Here is a 21,113-nt window from a genome sequence, read left to right as displayed (position 1 = left end):
TTGAAGAGACTAAAGATATATAAGAACTGATATTGGAAGAGTTTAAAAAGAACCAGAGGGGCATGGTACTTTGAAAACTAAAACCTTTTTAAATGTGATCCTTTGTAATATACATACCTAATACATAGCCTCAAATATATAAGTAGTATTAAAATGCTAATAGAAGAGCAAAATAGAGACCAATCAAAGAAGACTTAAATGTTTTACCCTTTCAGAGACCAAGAGGCAAAGCAAAAAAATGCAGCTCTAAATAACACATTCAATATCTTCAAGCAAGTAAACACACAAATAGCTGCATACTGATAAGATTTTATAAATTATTTTCCACTATGTAAGAGAAAATAACCACACACTTGAATAAAGTCTCAGTAAACTGAAGGACTTGGTATCACAGAGATTATTTTCTCTGACCATAATATCAAAAACCATTATAGAAACAGAGCTTCAACAAATTTACCTACAGATAGAACTTGTTAAAAAAGGAAAACATAAGGGAAAATTTTAAAGCTACACAGAGAAACAACAACAACAGCAAAATCACATCAAAAGTGTTAGCTAGCTCCTGCATTACTAAGGGAAAATGGATAATATATATATATTATATCCCATATTCTAAACCCATATTCTAAACTTCAGTAATTAGGTATAATTAAGAGTTTGGCTTATTTCCTTTTTCTCATGGTGTGAAAATACTTGTAAATCACTTACTTCTTATGAGTGTGTATGTATGTGTAGGCATGTATATACGACTGTGTGTTTCTTTTTCTTTATTTTTTTTCTTGAATTTTTTTAGCTTTATTTACTTTATGTGTCAGTCTTTTGCCACATGATTGACTTGATGCCTGAGGTCAGAAGGGGACATGGGATGCCCTGTAACTGGAGTTACATATGATACATGAACCACATGTAGGTGCTGGGAACCGAACCAGGATCCCTTACAGGAGTCACTACTGAGCATCTCTCCAACAACCTTTGCATCTTTTAGCGCTGAAATAAACAGATACTGCCCTTGAAAGCCACTTGAGCAAAACATTGAAAAGTTCAAAAATATATTCGAAGCCCAGAACTATAGCTAAGTGGTAGAAACCTTGTCTAGTACACATCTAATACACTTAAATCCTTGGTATTGCCAATCTTTCTTTTTTCAAATATCCACCCAACGCCTGCTGTGCCCTCCAAACCCACATTCATGAAGGACAAAATGATAAATGAAAACCTAAAAGAAAAGTTCCACCAGGAAGTGGTACACTCACACATCTCATTTGTCGCCCAGTAAGCCCATCCAAACCTCTAACCTAAGGACACATTAAAAGAAATACCATGATTCCTTCATTAAAACTGGTGTAAAAAGAAATCAAAGACCCTGGAATCAAGCATCTCTCTCTTACCAAAGACTGAGCACTGTTACCTTCAGACCCTTCTATTCTGACATCCATTTGTGTGACATTAACTACACCCCCTCTATGTGATATTGAGACCCATAAGAATAAAACATATTTGCAAACAAGTACCTGATAGGGTAGGTCAGCCATTCTTAAGTAGGTTTCCATTTTCAGACAGAAAGGAGATAAGCTGGGGACCCCATTATTAGGTCTTGCGAACTGATGTAAAATAATAGCATCCTTGGAGTCAAGCTCTTGCTGTTTCCTGTCAAAACCAAAACAGAAATAAAGAACACCCTGCACGTTAGCTTTGTGTTGTTGTCTTAGGGCCTCAAGGGGACCCTGTAGGGTTGGAGTCCTCTGTGAACAAGCAGAAGTGTGTGTGCAGGTCTTACCTCATCCCCTGTTTAGAGAACATAAGCCTAGTAGACATGCAAGAGGTTCTTACACACTCTGAAATGACTATAATCCAGTGGCTCTGGGAAGTAACTACAAATCAGTTTGCTTCCATTACATGCAGCCTATGGGCAAGAGGATTACCTTCAGGTTTCCTCAAAGAGGAGGCGTTTTGGGTTTACTATGTGTTCTACCTGATTCTGCAGCATTCTGATGTCATGGGTATTATCTCATTTAACTTTCAAAACAACCTTATGAAGTAGACATATTGCATATATTTTATGGTTGCAAGTTCTAGAAGGTGAGCATAGTACGTCAGGCCCTTAATGCTAGCTCTTGGAAGGCTGAAACAGAAGGATCACACAGTTATGGCCTGCCTGAGCTACAGAGAATGCTGGGAGCAGAGACAGTCACGTTGTCAGTACATTGCAGAACTGGACAAAACCTATGTGCCTGCCTTATACAACACATCGGAACAGACCCTTCCCAATACAATGAGGTGATAACCGGATGGGTCTGCTGTGACAGGATGCATTTCTACGGGGAGTCTGATACCAAACATTCTATTTCCTTTTCTATATTAATAATCACAAGGATTAAATAAAACAGTATCTGTAAACATTTAGTAAGCTATTAAGCATTGAAAGTGTGGAAGAATTTATTTTTACACAACAAGATATGGTTTTGTTGACATACAAACTCTTCCCAGTTCACCAAATCTGACTCAATAAACTCCACAGAAACCTATTACAATTCCATCTTGTAGTCTGCCTAGCTTTTCCCTGTCAGATGAACTCCACTGTCGAGGCTTGGTCCTCCCTAAGCTTCCACTTTCCTCTCCACGTTCCGGCTTAATTCCGTACCGACTTCTGGCCAAGCAGGCATGGTTTGTCACCTTCACTGCACGGTGCTCGCCAGCTTCAGCATCTCCACTTCCTAAAACAAGTTCTCTTGAGGTTCACCAGCCAGGGGCCTAGTCAATTTAAAGAACTCAGAATGACTCGTTCTGAAATTATAAGCCAAAAAATGAAAACATTTACTATAAAACAAAGACTTTCCTGGATAGGAAATGTGTGGGAGGCCATATATTAAAATCCAGGACTTATTTGGACTGTTGGTAGACAACACAAACTCTACAATTCATAACTGACTTTACGCAATAAAATAATTCACAACACAAAGTAGTGTTTTGTGTAAATTAGCAGGTCAAAAGTTTAAGAACTAAAAGGCGATAAATATGAAATCCTCTGCCCTACTGGCCAGAAGAGTTGAATTCTAAAGGTTCACTTAGGCATCTCATAGTCAAAATAGATGCTGGTCAGGAGCCAGCTTGCTAATGACTTTATAGACTCGATCCATATTAGCCCACTTAACTCTGATAATAGCACTCTAAACTGAGGACTCTTAAAGTTTAAATTTGGGACACCAGACTAACATTTCATAGTAGGCAGGAAATTTAAAAGTCAGAATGTAACTTGCCCAAGGAACACCAATTTCAGATCAAGTTTGTCAGGCCAAGCCTGGCGGTAGACCCCAGCTATTCAGAAGGCAAGAAAACTACAAGTTCAAGGCAAAGCTAGGCAACTCAGCTAGACCATGTCTCAAAAACAAAAAAAGGAAAGGAAAAGAAAGGAAAGGAAAGGAAAGGAAAGGAAAGGAAAGGAAAGGAAAGGAAAGGAAAGGAAAGGAAAGGAAAGGAAAGGAAAGGAGGAAAGGAAAGGAAAGGAAAGGAAAGGAAAGGAAAGGAAAGGAAAGGAAAGGAAAGGAAAGGAAAGGAAAGGAAAGGAGGAAGAAAGAAAGAAAGAAAGAAAGAAAGAAAGAAAGAAAGAAAGAAAGAAAGAAAGAAAGAAAGAAAGAAAATGCCAAAAGTGGAGTGAGGTGATGAGGACATAGTTCTGTGCTGGGTTACTTGGCTTCCACAGGTGGAACACTGGGTCCAATCCCTAGTACAAATGAAAAAAAGGTATTATATATCAAGTTTGAAATAACTCCAGATCCCAAAATTCCAAAGAAAAGAAAACTGGCAATTTCTTGGTTAGTTCTATTAACCCAGCCAGTGTGGCTCAGCTTACTAGTGATGGCTAATCTTTATAGAATGCCCACATGGCAAACTGTCCTACATAGTTCACATGTGTTTACATATTAAGTCAACTGGAAAAGGAAGACCACTAGTATTATTTCTACTCTATAGATGATACTAATTAAGAAGTTATTAGCACCAACAGTGTCTGGTTGGCTAAATACAGAAGCAAATTTGAACCCAGATAATCCTGCAGCTCCATAGGCCTCCTATTTGTCAGGACCCACCCCCTAGTTTAGGGTCAGATAGCTGAGTTGCTTCCTGTGCAGTGTGTTTCATAAAATTACCTTAGAGTGAGATCTGAAAAGAGAACACCTGCAGAGGCCAGCTGGCCCACCGAATAAGAGACTAACTAGGTCCTGCCCTGCTCTAAGGACACCACAGATGACCATGCCTCTGTGACAAGCATGAGTCACTTGTGGAGATCTGATAGAGACTCTTCAGCTGGAGTACCAAAGCGTAGATGAGCTCCAGGGAATGAAGAATTATTTAGTCACTGAGCTTATAAGCAAATATCCAGATGCCTGAGTAAATTTATTATAGATGCCAGGCCATTTCCACTTGAGGAAAACAAAGGGTTAAGACAATAATCATTTAAAAATATAACAGTAGAGAAAATACAGATACTCGAAATAATATCCCAGACAAGTACCCACGCTTCCTCCTAGAAATAAATACATTGATTATATTCATTAATTAGGCTTCTTAAGTGGCCTGACAACTTCATTTTCTCATGAGACAAAGTCACAGACTATGGTTAACCTGGGCAGCAGAAAGTTCCAGGCACGGTAGGGAAGGCTTGAGAGCTGCCAATGAATGACAGTGCGAACATTTTACATTATGTTTTCCTCCCCCACATTTCAGGTGTTGATTTGTTTTTCTGCCTACACTGTACAGACAGTTGAAGCTTAGATTACAGAGCAAGTGGCAGTTTTCCTGTCCTGTACCCTCTGAAGCCTGTCTTCAGTGCTCCTGTCTGTCCCTTACTCTCTGCTCTTGGAAGCTAGCAGAAAGTTGCATCTTGACCACAGGCCTGTCTTCCTAGGAAATGCCCCTGTTCTTCTCCTCTCTTCCTCAACAAAACACCTCAAAGTGAGCCCTTTCTCACAAGCAGCCAGGCTCCATACTGGCTCACTCCTGTTTCTGCATAGTCTTGGGCAGATTCCTTAACTTCATTCTCCTCTTGAGTGGTAGTTGTTAAAGACACTTGCAATCACACGCACAGAGTCCTAACAAGTTCTGAAAACTTTGCCAGCCTTCTTTCAGCTTGCATTATAATAAGGTTTATCAACTCATTTCTCAAGAAACAAAATTAAATAAACAGGGATCTTAAGACATCTTGATCCAAGGAAGTATCCAGAGCTGAGATTTGTGGTCACCATAAACAGGAAGGACCTAACGTGGGCAGAGGACTTAAAAGTGTCCAGGATCCTAAGCTTCCAGGGCGTGGTCTTTTCCAAAGTGAGCTCCCAAAGCCCCATTATTTCTGCAAGGTCATCTAGGCCACATTTTAGATTCAATTATATGAAGTGTTCACTCTCCACAACTGGGAAAATGTCAGGAAGCTGCATGGTGCGGAGTCAGTCCCCACAGGCTTTGGATTGAAATAAAGTCGGGATACAACTAGCTACTGTTTAAAGTGCTGCAGAGGTGTGTGCGAGTTCTCTATATGGACAGAGCCTGACTTGAAACAGAGTTCTAAGGCGGCACATATGGGGATTAATTAATATTGGAGACATTTCACTTTAAAACTTTTGTATTTGGTTCAAGTAGATTTGAGGCAATGCGCTAAGTGAGATGTGGCGAACTTAAACCTCTCACCCAGTCTTCCACTGTGGCTAAATAATAGGAAAGCCAACACAATTTCTCAGACCTAGCTGACTTCTTACCCTCTCAGAACCAACAAACAATGTGAACACTGTCGGGCTATCACAGCGTCCTCCTGGAGCGCCCATCAGCCCACTGGAGGTCACCAGCCACTTTAGAACCTAGCACGGTATGCCTCTACTCACTATATTCTAGTCACCACACCTCTAGGGAAAGTGGTGTTAACACATCTTTGCCCCTCCAGAAAATACTGGGCAGAAGAGAAATGCTGAACTACTCAAAACTCTTCTGCCTCCAATAATCTCCAGTGACTGGGGACCCAAATGCAGGGAAATTTTAACCATAAACGGACGTAGCAGTTAACCAAAGACTGTCTCGGTATTCTGTGGTATCACCTACTCCGCTAAAGACCTATGGGACTAGTAAGACCAACACCAGGGGGCCTCCGTTTATTGTTAAGTTTCGAGTCAGCCCTGTACACATTCTGCGGCAGGCAGCCATGAAACTGTTTACAGCCCAGGGAGACTCCCTGTTATGGCAAGTACCCCATGTTCTAATGCTGCCCTCGGATCTCCTACCGTGCACACAACAATAGCATTTAAACCTGAAGGCACTTACAGTTCCACACCAGATAAGCAGATAAGTAAGCAGGTTAAGGCTGCATCAAAACTGAACAAGGGCTACTTAGCCAAGCATCTTTAACAGCGACTGGAGGTTCCAAGCTTCTGCAACTGCAGCCTCTTAATAATGTTGACATTTAGAGAGGAGTAAGGGAGAACTAACCTTTTATGTAGAGATGAGGTTAATACTTAATATTCCAGCACTGTTACCCATAAACCAATTAGGCGTTTATAAAATGTACCTTCGTATTTCTGCAGAGCTTCATTTTATTGCTGCAAAGGCATTGATTGCAGTTAGAATCTTTCTATGGGGCTTTAACAGACTGTTTTGATCCATAGCACGAGTGACTCACAGCACTTTGCTTTTAGCATCCAAATGCTAGAAGGCAAATGCTTTCCCCTCCCAATTTAACTCTCCCATCAACTCTAAATGACCCCTCACAAGTGGCCAGGTGACCATGAAACCCTTAGAGGGAAGAAGATGGGAGAGGACGCTTGGATCTTTGGGCGGCTGGACGGAGGGGCTGGCCCCGGACCCCCCTTCGCGCCAGCCCTGTCTGGGCCAGATGCCCCTGTGGGCGCCCGCGTGTGGGGGTCCCTCTCTGCGGCTCACCTAATGACCAGGAGTTCGTGGAGCAGATACGCAGCCGCGGCCAGCAAAGCTCCCCCGGTCAAATAAAGGGTTTTCTTCCACCAGGGATCCGAGCCCAGCCCTGCCATGATCCCACCGTAATCCTGCAAAGGGAAAGCGATGATGTCCCCATAAAAGGAGAAGGGTTCCTCGGACCCGGCCCACCAGCCGAAGAAAGAGATGCTCTGGTTCCAGCTCAGGTCCACCACGCACGGCCTGGACGAGGCAAAGCCAACCCCCCAGTGCATGCTGCGCGGCTGGCTCCGGGCGCCCCTCCCAGGGCCCTCGCAGCCCGCATGGGAAAGAGCCGGCGCCCGGGCGGGCTCAGCGGTGCGCGGGGGGCGCGGGCGACGGCGGTGGCGGCAGAAGGGCGCGGACAGCGGGCGGAGGGCCGGGCTGGCGGGGCCCCGGAGCCCTGAGAGGCAGCGGCGGCCGCCGGCCTCCCTGGCCGAGGCCTCTCGCAGCCGCTCTTTGTGTCGGCGCGTGGAAAGGGCCACGTGATGTCATTGCTCCCCTGGGCCGGGCAACAGAGGCGGGATAAAGTCACCTACCCCGCGCCCTGCCCCCCGCCCCGCATCTCGGCGATGCTCTGCCTCCGTTTGCTAGGGGACAACTGCAGGGCTGGCCGCCGGGGCTCGGGGAGGCGGGTGGCCTGGGAGGCTGTGACTGCGGCTAGGCCGAGCCCGCAGCCGCCGCCCTCGGTGCCGCCCGTTCCCGCAGGCGTCGTGCGGGGCGGGCGCGGGACTCACCTGCCCTGAGCCGCCGGCCGGAAGCGTCAGGCGGAGGCAGGTTAAGATCGAGAGAGTCTGGCCATCGGGAAACCTCTGCTCAGGGAGGCACAGACACCTAAGTCTGGGCAGGATGCAGACGAAGAAATGTCTGCCTTGACAAATAACAGCAGAAAGTGCTCTAGGTGAGAAATCTTCCCTCTGACTGCTTCTTTGCCCCTCAGAAACTGTTAGCTAGGATATCTCTGATGCATGCTTTGTCGGTCTCCTTCCCCTTTGGTGCAGAACAATTGTAAAATAAGCAACTGTGTATTCAGTGGTTTCCCCTACCCTGGATAACCTGAGGAGATTATTAGGAACTGAATTTAGGGCCTTATACATACATACATACATACATACATACATACATACATACATACATGTATGTTTGTATGTAGAGCAAGTGCTCTACCAACAAACTATGTTCCTCCCTGCCCTTTAAGTCCTTAAGCGCAGAGAACAAAACCGTGTCTTATAGAAGTTTGTGATTTGTGCACGAATTCTAACCAAAGCATGGGCAGTTTTAGTTTAGAAGAAATAAAATTAAAACATTAAAAAACATAAGATTCTTCACAATTAAAATGCAGGTGTGAAATTAAGAACACATTCATCGCCCAAGACAGTAGAGAATGGGGTGGTGGATGAAAGGCTTCCCATTTCCTGGACTTCGCCCCTTTATAAGAAGCAGGTAGTCCAGCCGTGCTAGAAATAATCATTGCCCGCACAGACATGGAAGGAGTCCCTAGCCTGGCTGACATGAATTTCAGGGGTTCCTTTCCCCATCCCGCAAAGTCATTCACACAGCTCCTCTGCTCTTCCCTGTGGCGGATGGAAAGTCATTGGAAAGTTGTTATTTCCTGATCTTTGACTCAAATATGGTTTAAATGGTCATGATATTCTACAGTGGGTGTCTTTAAGAAGCAAGTAGAGTCAAGTAGAATCTCACAAGAGAGGGCCGGACGGTGGAGGCACCAGCCTTTAATCTCAGCACTCAGGAGGCGGAGGCAGGTGGATCTCTGTGAGTTCGAGGCCAGCCTGGTCTACAAGAGCTAGTTCTATGACAAGCACAGAAACTACACAGAGAAACCCTGTCTCAAATAAACCGTAAAAAAAAAAAAAATCTCACAAGAGAAACAAAAAGAGCATCTTAATCTGATGCAGGTTAAATTTTAGCATGCCATAGAAGGCAAAGATTATTATTACTATAGCCAAAAATGTTGAGAGAAGACAGTCAACTCCAAAGAGCCAACACAACTAAGAATCGGTAAACTTTGAGAGAACAAGGAAAGCAGATACAAACATTAAGGCAACAGGTATGCAAGCTATGGAAGCTTTTAGCCAGCGTTTCATTCAAGGTTCACCTAAATCTCACTTAGAAAAAGCATCTGCACAGAGAAGCACAGTCCAGCTACAGCAAGAAGGCAACACAGGGCTCAGGGCAGGGATTCAACCAGTTGGTGAGCCCAAGAGAAGGATATTAAACTGCTAAACAGGCCAGAGAGGTGACTCATGCCTTTGATCCCAGCACTCCCGAGGCAGAGGCAGTAAGATCTGTCTCAGTTCAAGGCCATCCTGGTCTAGAGAGTAAGTGAGTTCCAGCACAGCCAGGGCTACACAGAAAAGCCCTGACTAGAAAAAAAAAAAGTAAATAAATAAATAAACAAATAAATAGCTAAACAGAATTGGGTTAACGAAAGAGCTGGGGAGAGTGAGTCTTTAAAGAATGGCTTCTTAAAGCCCAGGGGACACTCTGATCCCAGATTGGACTGGCAGTTGCGGTGCAGTCCTATCTCATCTGAAGACAGAAGGGGTAGGAGCTAAGCATGAGCTATCACACCCCTCCTAGGTTCCACCAGTCACTGGGATGGTTTGAAGATCCCAGGGTCATAACCAGCACCTTTATTCCATCCCGTCCATTATCACGACTGATTCTGTCAGCTTTGCTGTTTCCTGGTGGTCAAAAGAATGGAATACACCTCTGGGTATTCCTGAATGCAAACATGGCATTCTCATCTTCTCTGAAGAATAGAAAGCTTCATACCATTGTCTCCTCCCTTAAGAGTTGATTCCTCTGGGCCTGTCATTCACTTGGCCAAGAGACCAGCTCCTCAGGAAGTCTGATGCTAGCACTGATAAAATTTCCCTGGAGCTCCTACTGGCTATTTTTAAGTTCGTCTGTGAACAAAACTAAGAACCCAAAGGGGGAGTCTTAATTTCCCCTATAATAGCATTAAAATCACACTTGGTTCGGAACTGATAAGTATTTTTCTTTTCCAAACTTTTTGTTTTTCAAAATTAACTTGGGCCAAGGTGTTGGAAGGGTAGGAACTAATTAACCCAACACCACCTGCCTATGTGGTGTTATGCTACATAATTTTTCAAAACAAACTTTCTTTTTCTTTCTTTTTTTGTTTTGTTTTTCAAGACAGGGTTTCCCTGGCTGTCCTGGAACTAGCTCTTGTAGACCAGGCTGGCCTCGAACTCACAGAGATCCACCTGTCTCTGCCTCCTGAGAGTGCTGGGTTTAAAGGCATGCATGCCACCACTGCCAGGCCAAAACAAACTTTCTTAGTCACATGTTTCCACTCATCTTACAAAGAAACAAAGATCCCAAAAGAACAATGAATGGCCCATTCAGAAGCTTATCCCAATACGGTCAGTGTCAAAACCCAAAGAAGTCTGAAGTCTCACACAGTGGCCCTGTGAACTGTCTGTCACTTGCATTGCCTTTCACACCACACAAGGGTGCTGGATCATTGTCTGCAGTATTGAAGGAATACTTAGGCTACAATCTGAACTGCATCTAAATTGAATGACTACAAAACCTCAGTGACCTACAGTTACATTGTCACCTCTTCCATGACAGCTGGCCAAGAGAAAACCACACAAGTTTCCCAAACCTTTCAAGTGTATGTATATAGCCAGGTGTGTGTGTGTGTGTGTATGCGTGTGTGTGCACTCAGCTGAGGCAGGAGAATTTCCCATTCAAGGCTAGTCTGAACTACCTGTTTCAAAAAAGAAACCAGCTTATGTATCGCCTGTGAGTCAGTCAGGACACTCAAATGACAATTAGGTCACACCAGTGCTTCTCAAACACTCTGTGCACATGAATTACGGGAAAGCTTGGTAAAGTGTAAGCTCAGAATGCGTTTTGAGGAGCGCAGAAGCTCTGCCTCTCTAACACGTTTCCAGGTGATACCAGACGGGCTGAATGGCAGTTCTCCATACCACTAGCTTGGAAGGAATTCAGACCTCTGAGGACTGAAAGCATCAACCCCACCAGATCACATTCTTTTTAAGGAGTTTGACCATTACATACAGATAAAAGGATTGGGCTGGAATCGTATCAGAAATTTAAAAACTGTACCAAGACTCTAGAAGAATAATTACGGCAGAGGTGATGCATAACTGACCCTTGAAGTACTGAGCTAGGGAGGAAGCCTTGGGACAGTAGAGAAACTTAAGGAAGTGGGTAGGAGAAAAGGGGACCGATAAGAGGTGCGTTATCTTGTCTCTACTTCCCTGCCTGAGCAGTTAAAGATCTGGCAGATTTCTCAGGCATAATCAAATGAGCAAGATGGGCAGTTTATTTGTGTTAGGAAATTTCTCATAATGCTACACTTCTCATTTTAAAATACAATTTTTATACTTAAAGTATTTAAGACCTTGCTACTGTAACAAGTAGATGTGAAATGATTCTTTCACGCATTTTAAATAATTAAATGTATTAGGCTATTTTATTAAAATGTCTATGCATTATTCAATAATAAATAATTTATTTGATAATGTTCTTCTGAGTTTTATTGTAAGGATTTGGTTCTCTTGATTTGTATACTGGGTCATTTATGTCAACTTGACACATGCTAAAGTCATCTGAGAGGCCGGAGCCTCAATTAAGGTAATGTTTCCATTAGATCCGGCTGTAGGCAAGCCTGTAGGGCACTTTCTAAATTAGTGATTGATGGGGAGAGCCCATGTAGATGGAAGTTTCTATCCTGCCTGATTCTGCAGCCATTCAGTCCTAAATAAACACACAGAGGCTTATAAACTGTTTGACCTATTACTCAGACTTATTACTAACTAGATCTTACAACTTAAATTAACCCATAATTCTTATCTATGGTTAGCCATGTGGCTTGGTACATTTTTTCAGTAAGGCATTCTCATCTTGCTTCCTCTGCTGCCTTTCCTTTTCCCAGGATTACTCAGCACCATATAAAATGATGGGGGAGGGGCAAGTACATGCCTGTAATCCTAGCAGTTGAGACATAGAGGCAGGAAGATAAAGTGTGTCTCAGGCCAGTTTGGGCTACATTAGACCCTGAATATCTCCGCCCTCCCCTCTCTTTCTCCCCCCCCTCTTTCTCCCTCTTTCTCTCTTCCTTTCTCTTTCCCTCTCCTGCTCTTTCTCTCTCCTCCCCCTTACTCTCTCTCCCCCTCTCTTTCTCTCTCTCTTTCTCTCTCTCTCTCTCTCTCTCTCTCTCTCTCTCTCTCTCTCTCTCTCACACACACACACACACACACACACACACACACTACCCACACAAGTTTGTTTTCTATGTCAGTCAGTGATTTTGGAAAGTGTAGAAATGTAGATAGATTTTTTTTCTTTGGGCTGTCAACTCACAAATAATGACATGAAAACTTGGCCTTACCTTTTTCCCAACTAGCTCTTATAACTTAACCCATTTACATTAATCTAGGATCTGCCACATGGTATTACCTTTCTCTTCATCAGGCTGGCTACTCTGCTTTTCTTCTTTCCAGAGTCCTCTCTGTGCCTGGAAGTCCTGCCCATACCTCCTGCCTAGCTATTGGCTGTTCAGCTGTTTATTACACCAGTCATAGCAACACATCTTCACAGTGTATAAATATTCCACATTTCCTCTTTTTGTCTAAATAAAAAGAAAAGGGCTTAATACATACATACAAGCAAAGCACTGATACACATAAAATAAAGTTTAAAGGAAAAGTTTTAAAAAATAAAATGGAATTAAAAAAAGAAAAGATGGGCAGTGGTGGTGCACACCTTTAATCCCAGCACTCAGAAGGCAGAGGCAGGTGAATCTCTGAATTCAAGGCCAACCTACAAATCCAGTTCCAGAACAGCCATGGGTACACATAGAAACACTGTTTTGTAAACCAGCTTTCTTGCTTTTGAAGGGGCTATGTTGTGTGCAGACCATTCAGATGTGCCAAGATAATCCAGCTGCATGCTTATACTGCAAAAATGCAGTTGTGACCATATAAAGGCGGGAAGTACAGAGGATCAAAATTGCCTCCTTACTACTGTGTAATTCTGAATACATCACGTGCTGTCTCCGTGGAACAGAGTTGCTAATAGCCCTGATCTCATGGGGTCACTGTGAGGATTAGAGGAGATAGCATTGGCACAAGACCTGGAACTTGATAAAGACCTGGCACAGCTAGATGAGAATTCTTTTTTTTTTTTGGTTTTTCGAGACAGAGTTTCTCTGGTTTTGGAGCCTGTCCTGGAACTAGCTCTTGTAGACCAGGCTGGTCTCAAACTCACAGAGATCCGCCTGCCTCTGCCTCCCAAGTGCTGGGATTAAAGGCGTGCGCCACCACCGCCAGGCTACGTAAGAATTCTTATTTAAAAAAAAAAAGTATGAAACATAATTTCACATTGATTGATGCAGGATTTTCCCCCTTAGGCTAATCAAAACTATATTTTCAATGCATCTTCTCCTTTTTTTTTATTTTAGAATTCTTCAGATTTACAGAAGCTAAAGAAGCAATGCAGTGGGCGTCTGTGTATGCCCATCAAATGAAGCATGATACTAATCATTCTTAGTAAAAACCAGAAGTCAGATATCGGTGTAAAACCCTGGAAGCTCAGAGAACCTTCCTTCCTCCATCTGAAAGGCCTGAGATCCTGTCTGCACCCCACCTTATCACTTCCTGTCTCTACCTCCCAAGTGCTGGGATTAAAGGCATGTGCCACCCCTGCCCAGCTTTGATGATTACCTAGGGGCTAGCTCAGCCCTCTGATCTCCAGGCAAACTTTATTTGTCAGAACACAAATGAAATCTCACACAAGCACCTAGAATCCCCAGCAGCTGACATTTCCCTGCATGTTCATTCACGGTTTCTCCCCAGGCAAGCACACATTCATAGGAATCATTTCTAAAGTTCTGAAAAGTGTTTCATCCATCCATCTTTTTCTATTCTTTTTTTATTATTATCTCTTCTTGTTATGTTTAGTTTTGCCTTTGGGGGTTTGTGTGTTTGATTGATTGATTAATTGAGACAGGGTCTTACTATGTAGCCCTGACTGACATAGATATTGCTGTATGGACCAGGCTGGCCTCAGACCCACAGAATGCCTGCTTTCTCTCACCCACGTGCTGGGATTAGGGGTGTGCATCCTCATGCACAGCTGCAATCATCCTTTTCTAACAACATGGACTGTTTCCATTTTTAAAGCTATTTCACCTAAACTGCATGTCTCTTACTTTTCAAGGGTTCAGTCCCTAAGAACAAAAACATTTTCTTTAATAGAAAAATGATCCTATGTAAGAAAATTAACCTCATCAGTTGTCGCAGTGTATTTGTTTACATTGTAAAGCTGTGCCTCTGCCTAAGGCACCTCCTGATTGGTTTAATACAGAGTTACATGACCAATAGCTAGGCAGGAGAGATAGGCAGTACTTCTAGGCAGAGAAGGGAAACTCGAGACGAATCTAGGAACCAGATACACAAGCAAGATGCGGAACAAGTCGGACACACAAAATGGGATAGAGGAAAAAAAAAAAAACAAGACAGACACACAAAATGAAACAGAGATAAAAGCCACATGGTAGAATGTGGATTAATAAAAAATATGGGTTAGTTTAAGTTATAAGCGCTAGTTGAAAGCAAGCTTAAGCTAAAGGCCAAGCTCTCATAATTAGTAGGAAGTCTCTGTGTCATTACCTGTGAGCTGGCAGCCCAAAAAAAAACTTACTACAATCAGTTCATTACATGTGCCAGTTACATGCCAGATGTCACACTAAAACAGAAAGCTATGAACCTGAGCTGAGATGAGACATACATGCACATTTTATCCACAAATACTTGTTTTGTGAGGCAGGATTTCGCTGTGTGGATTTGTTGGGAGCTGTTCCGAGGCTTTCTCAAAGGCCCCAGTGAAAGGACAAAGAAAAATTAGTTCTGTGTCCTTGCCCAGGGGCAGAGTAGGCAAGGTCCAGTCTGGGGCTGGGGCCTTGAAGGTTTTTTTGTCCTACTGTACAACCACTTTCTGCTGACTCCATCCCATCCAAACTGTATGTAAGATGCTGTGCTTCTTAATAAACTTGTCTGTGTGAGCCATCAGTGTGTGCAAAACCTCCTGATCCCCAAACTTTCCTATGTTCTTTATTTTCTCATCCCTTCATTGTCCCCCTCAGGACCCTGTCACCGAAGAATGAATCTCTGGCCCAGAACATGGACTAGAATGGCCTCAAACTCTCTGTTACCTCACCCGGTCTCAAGCTTATGATCATTACCTACCCTGAAAGTCATCAGAACAAAGAGCCTTCTAAGGAAGTTAAGAACAACACTAACATGTAGGTACTAGTCAACTTGTTCACATGTGTCTGAAAAGGGGAGTGAGGAGTAAGAAAGAGACAAGAGACAGATGGTAGAGTTGGAAGGGCTTCCAGTGGACACTGTAGCAGCCTAAAGTTTACTCCTATGCATAGTCCTTATATTCCTCAATCAAAGGGAGAGAGAAAAAGTCTTCCCTCCCATGAGCCAAGGAACAAACAAGCATGATTACCTCCTCACATCTCAAAACGCCTAGTAACCACGCCCTAAGTCAAGCATCCTGCTGCCTGGTCTTTGAGTAGGAAGACATCAGTAGCACACCTTTGGCCGAACATCTTATTTGTCCTTGAGGAACAAGAATAGGTTTGAGCTCTCTGTTAGTCAAGATGGAACAGATTCAAAACTGTGGACTCCCACGCTAAAATATAACAAATTTTCTTTTTTAAGACTTTATTTTTAATTCTCTGTGTGTGTGTGTGTGTGTGTGTGTGTGTGCGCGCGCGCGCGCTGATGTGGAGGTCAAAAGAAAGCACTGAATCACCTGGAGCTGCAGTTATAGATGGTGGCGAGCCACCCAGTGTGGATGCTAGGAACTGAACTCGGGTCCTCTGGAAGAACAAGTGCTCTTAACTGATGAGTCATCTCTCCAGTCCCTTATTATAAACACTGGCACAATAAGTAGAGTGTGTATCAGACAGAGGCAAGGGAGAACAGAAAGAGCAGTGCCATCATGGGACTAGTCACGGCTAGGAATGTAGTTCAGTTGGTAAAGTGCACAAGGTTTCATCTCCAGCATCATATAAACTAGACATAGTAGTGTCTTAGTTCGGGTTCCTATTGCTGTGAAGAGTCCCCATGACCATGGCAACTATTATAAAGGAAAACATTTAATGAGGGCTGGCTTACTGACAGAGGTTCAGTCCAGTTCAGTCCATTATTGTCATGGTGGGAAGCATGGCAGCATGCAGGCAGACATTGTGCTGGAGAGGTAACTGAGAGCTCTACATCTAGGTCCATAGGCAGCAGCAAGTGGACTGGCTTGAGCTTCTGAGACCTCAAAGCCTATCCCCAAGTGACATACCTCCTGTAAGAAAGCCACACACACTTCAATAAAGGCACACTTCTTCTTAATAGTACCACTCCCTATGGTCCAAGCATTCAAACATGTGAGTCTATGGGGAGGGGGGCATTCCTATTCAACCACAAGTGGTGAACTGGGTAGAGTGAGGAATATCTGCAGGGAGGTAGTGGCAGGAGAATTAAAAGTTCCAAGTCATTGTTGGCTATACCGTCAGGTCAAGGCCAACCATGCTACACAAAACTCTGCCTCAAAAACAAAAGTCCAGGTGTCATGGCACATGCCTTTAATCCCAGCACTAGAAAGGTAGTTTATTTTAATTTAAGAAGGAAAGTTTATTTTACTTTGGGGTTTCAAAAGCAGGTAGATCTTTGTGAGTTTGTGGCAATCCAGGTCTGCAAAGTAAGTTTCTGGTCAGCCCATGCCGGAGGAGTGATGGCTATTCTTCGTTGTCAGTTTGTCGACATCTGGAATGAACTAGAATCCAGAATTGGAGGCACACTTGTGAGAGAGTTTTTGCTTGGTTTGAAGTGGGCGAATACACTTCTAGTCCAGACATTTGAGGTATAAAGACACGCATCTTTGATCTGGACCTTGAGGCAGGAATGCCTTTAATCTGGGACACACCTTCTGCTGGAAGTCTAAATAAGGATACTGAGGATAAAGAAGAATCTGTGCCTGTTTGCCCTCACCTTGCTAGCACATCCGTTCCTTCTGGCATTAGAGCCTACTTCCTTGATCTTCTACAGAAGATCAGCTGAGACATCCAGCCTCATGGAGCAAGCAACTTCTGGATTCTTGGGCTTTCCATTCCTAGCTGGCTGTTGTTGGATTAGCTGGACTGCAGCCCATAAGCCATTCCAATAAATCCCTTTATATATAGGGAGCGATTCATCATATAAGTTCTCTTACTCTTGAGAGCTCTTACAGGATGGTAATAAGAATGTGGAAAATAGAGTATTTAAATATTCTCAAGCTATTCTTTTATAAGGCACTTAATCATCCCAAGGAAAAAAGTAGTAAATTTACAGAAACAAATCTATCAGACACCAACCAATCAAAATTATGAAAATTAATGCCACCAGTAAGTAATAAGGAAATTGATGGCATAAGTTTTCTGATGGGAAACTTCTGTAGTGTGTTTGTGTGTTGTTGTTGTTTTTTTCTTATTCTTCTTTGTATTTTTATTTATTTACTTTGGATCACGGAGAAACCTGTGGCCTTTTCTATGTTGGTCAAGTGCTCTACCAGTGAACTATATCCACACTATATAGTATTCCTTATAAAAAAAAATACACTATCTGAATTAACTAATTTTCATGAAGAAAATCAGAAAAATAAAAATTGCAGAACATTCTAAGCAACCCTTTACTGACCTTCAAGAGCCAGAAGAAATATGAGAAGTCTTCTAAATTAAACTGAAAATAGTTGATAATACTGAGGAATCTGTCTCCCTTGAGTGAGGATGGGGTGCAACCAGATGAGTACAAGAAAATGTTTTCTAGAGTCAATGGACCATTGTACACATGGCGTGAACTAAGAGTGGTGGAGACTGCATGGACAAGACCTGCGCGAGTTTATGCTAGACAAAATCCCAGTATGAAAAGGAGAGGTAGGGACAAAGTTCCACCACTAGCTTACAAGTTATTGGGAATTGACAGCTACGGGAAGACATAATATCAGGTTTTGTTTTGTTTTTAAGAGTGGGGATCCTGGTAAGTCAATCACACTTCAGTGCATCCACACAGTCCTAAGTCTAAGAGCAGCACAAAATGAACTTGACAGACACACACACACACATACACACACACACACACACACACACGCTCGCGCGCATGTGCACGCATACGCGCATACAAGTGGATGGGTAGAGAAGGAACTGGGGTAGGAGGTTGAATATGATCAAAATACAAAATATATCGTTCAGAATTCTAAAAGAACAAATAACAAAGAAAAACATTGATTGGCTGAGGCTCATTATACAGACCTAGCTGGCCTATAACTCACTGTGTAAACTAGGCTGGTCTCCAACTCACAGAGATCCACCTGTCTCTGACTCCTAAATGCTTGAATTAATGATGTGCACCACCACCACTGGCTCAAAATATATTTTGTATATCACAAGTAAAAGTAATATAAATTACAGTAGCTTTTATTTAGGCAGGTGTTTCTTTTAACCAAAAATACAGAAATACCACAAACAACAGAGATTTCTTTGGTTAAAATAAATAACAGCATATGTTTTGTACACACATGTGCGAAATGCCTAGTATGTAGAATGAAATGAAGTGAGCACACATATTTCTATAATAAAAGCTCCTTTAGCACACCTGACAAAACCTCCTGAGAAAATTTCACCAAGTGTCTCCTAGGTGACACAAAAACTTTTCTCCAATGATTTAGATATTTTTATTGACCTTTTGTTCTTCAGGCTCTCGTTGAAAGAAATAAGCTTTCTGAATCTGTAAACAACAAACTGTTAAGCACATTACTACTGTCGTCAGAGCTATCTCATTTCTGCAGCTCTTCATGTACTCGCGGGCTGCTCTAGGCATTCGCATGGAGCGTTTCTGCGTCCCCCTGTAAAGCAGACGCGGCAGGCCCAGGGTGCTCCTGTGCACTGGATTTCACAGCATGTGCGGCATAGTTAAGGCTGGTATTGTCACTCCAGTGCCAGTAGCCCGAGAAGGGATTGTAGAGCATTCCTGCCACGGTGTGAACTGACAGACCATCTGAAACAAATCAGAAAACTTGAACTCAATAAACAGGTACCATTCAAACCACAAGAGTCTACAGTAATTCTTAATTTAATGAACAAAACTGCTTTGATCATACTTGACTGCAGGTGAGAATATGTCCTCCAAAGCAGAGGACTGGGGTCGAGTGCCAGCTCTGACACCTGCTGCAATGGTGACCCATTCCGAATGCCGCAGATAGATCATGTGTCCTGCAGCATTGAAATTAGGGGAGATATGTATAAATATCTTAGAATTCTCTAAGTTCTCAAAAATGCTAGCTGCCCCTTGAGAGTACCTGTCAATAAGAGATTGTCTCCATAAGGTATCTTCTTTGTTGTTTGCTCTTTTATTTGTTGAAACAGAGCCTCACCTTTCTGTGTGGCCCAGGCTAGCCTTGAATACCCAGTTTTCCTGTACAGCCTTTCATATGCTATAATTACAAGCATGCACTACTACTCCCAGCTCCAAAAATATTCTTTAAAATATCTTTTTTCTAGTCTATTTTCAACAAAATTACAGACATCTCTAGAAGCCACCACACTGCCCTGAACGGACAGTATTTTAAATAAAACGGTTGGTGGGTACACTTCTGCCAAGAGGGGGCGCTAAGAAGCATTACTTCACGCACTCAACAAAGCTTTGACTGGGCCACACAGCACGGTGAGGCACTGTGTGGAGTACAAGAAGGAGACTGTGGGTCAGAAAAGAGTGGAGAAATGTGAAAATGACATGCAGCCATATTTAGATCACACGCTACTGCAGGGTGAATGAATACGAGCTCCAAAGCCAACTGCAGCTCTGATGTCTACCGTGGTCATTTCTGCAGGAACCAGAGATGCAGAAGAAATGACATGGAAGGTGGGAATACATCTGAGTATAGAAGAGTCCGGAGAAATCATAGGATAAATCGAGATAGGCAGGGCTCACCAGGAGCAACTGAGCATGTGTGAGTAAGACACACTGCCGCCCATCCTTAAACAAATGAAGATCCAAGCAGCCAGGACTAAGTAAGAGCCAGGCAGAAGCGGTATCTCCTCCACAACCTCCATTTCAAAGAGTTTGAGACATAGCTGAAGAGATACAACTAACATGGGGGAAAAATGGTAACCTGCTTAAATAAGTACTAGATCAGGAGATTAATAATTATACATGCATTAAAGGTTCGGAAAGGACTGGACAACAGTCGTAACACTTACTTGGTTCTAGAATACTCTCCAGCTTTTCAGGTGAAACAAACTTCTCCCATGTGTGAGTGCCTTTTGGAACAAGGCCCATGATTTGTTCTGAGAAAACAATGCCCAAGGCATAGGACAGCTGTGTTTTGTTGATTGTAGTGATGAATAACGAGCCACCAGGCTAACGGGAGGAAACATATATGCAAGTGAGCCGATGGAGGAAGTGTACAAAGTTGGAGCAACTGTCGGGGAAAGGCTTACTTCCCCGCTCTCCTTCTTTTCAAATGATTTTGGTGCAAACAAGACATGTAAGTAGATTTAAAACAGAATTTACCAAAATAGCTCTTTTTCTTCTCGCTTGGGAAGATCTGTTATCACAGGCAATCTACAGGCAGTCACTAAGTCTGTATACATCAAGCATGGCTTTCAACTCAAAATCCTTTTATTGCTATAGCATATCTCTATATACTTTTTGGTATGTATTAAGGACTTTATCAAGGTCGATACCTGTATACTTTTACATTCTTTTCTTTTTTTATTGAAAATAGATTTTTTCCCCCATACAATATATCCCTATTACTGTTCTCCCTCCTCCTATTCTTCCCATGTCCTCCCATCTCCCCTCCCATCCGGATCCACACCCTTTCTGTGTCTCACTAGAAAACAAACATGTACCTAAGAAATAATAAAATAAACAAAAAACAAATAATCAGAATATGACAAAACAACCAAACAAGAAAAAAGGCCACAGAAAAAAAGCACAAGAAACATATACAGATGCAGAAACATGTTTGCAATGCACAGGAATCCCACAAAAAAAAAAAAATCAAAACTGGAAGCCATAATATATAAAGTAAAGTACTTATAAGAT

At 42.8% G+C, this 21,113-nt stretch overlaps 2 protein-coding genes across 7 annotated transcripts in view; both read right to left on the bottom strand.

Annotated features, from left to right (window-relative positions):
- Faxc (failed axon connections homolog, metaxin like GST domain containing) overlaps positions 1-7,586 on the bottom strand; it is a 60,049-nt gene extending 52,463 nt beyond the window's left edge. The window contains exons 1-3 of one of the 4 annotated variants that reach the window (XM_050145367.1): positions 6,919-7,053; positions 2,642-2,751; positions 1,512-1,647 (exon numbers count right to left, since the gene is read on the bottom strand). In XM_050145367.1, coding sequence (XP_050001324.1) covers positions 1,512-1,550 — 39 coding nt within the window. In that variant the 5' untranslated portion in view covers positions 1,551-1,647; positions 2,642-2,751; positions 6,919-7,053. Of the gene's footprint in view, positions 1-1,511; positions 6,579-6,918 lie in introns of all 4 variants that reach the window. The other 3 variants (XM_050145364.1, XM_050145365.1, XM_050145366.1) reach the window with 3 other exon arrangements.
- A 10,874-nt stretch (positions 7,587-18,460) lies between these two features.
- Positions 18,461-21,113, bottom strand: part of Coq3 (coenzyme Q3, methyltransferase) — a 29,718-nt gene continuing 27,065 nt past the window's right edge. For 2 of the 3 annotated variants that reach the window (XM_050145124.1, XM_050145121.1), the window contains 2 exons: positions 20,264-20,423; positions 18,461-19,061 (listed from right to left, as the gene is read on the bottom strand). In XM_050145124.1, coding sequence (XP_050001081.1) covers positions 18,877-19,061; positions 20,264-20,423 — 345 coding nt within the window. In that variant the 3' untranslated portion in view covers positions 18,461-18,876. Of the gene's footprint in view, positions 19,062-19,092; positions 19,277-20,263; positions 20,424-21,113 lie in introns of those variants that run through there. The other variant, XM_050145122.1, reaches the window with a different exon arrangement.

The sequence above is a fragment of the Alexandromys fortis genome, unplaced genomic scaffold, assembly GCF_014885135.2.
Source record: "Alexandromys fortis isolate MF-2015 unplaced genomic scaffold, M_Fortis_MF-2015_v1.1 scaffold_2_1_26212458, whole genome shotgun sequence".
NCBI lineage: Eukaryota > Metazoa > Chordata > Mammalia > Rodentia > Cricetidae > Alexandromys > Alexandromys fortis.
Note: the sequence above shows the minus strand (reverse complement) of the source record. Positions and strands in the feature narration are given on the sequence as shown.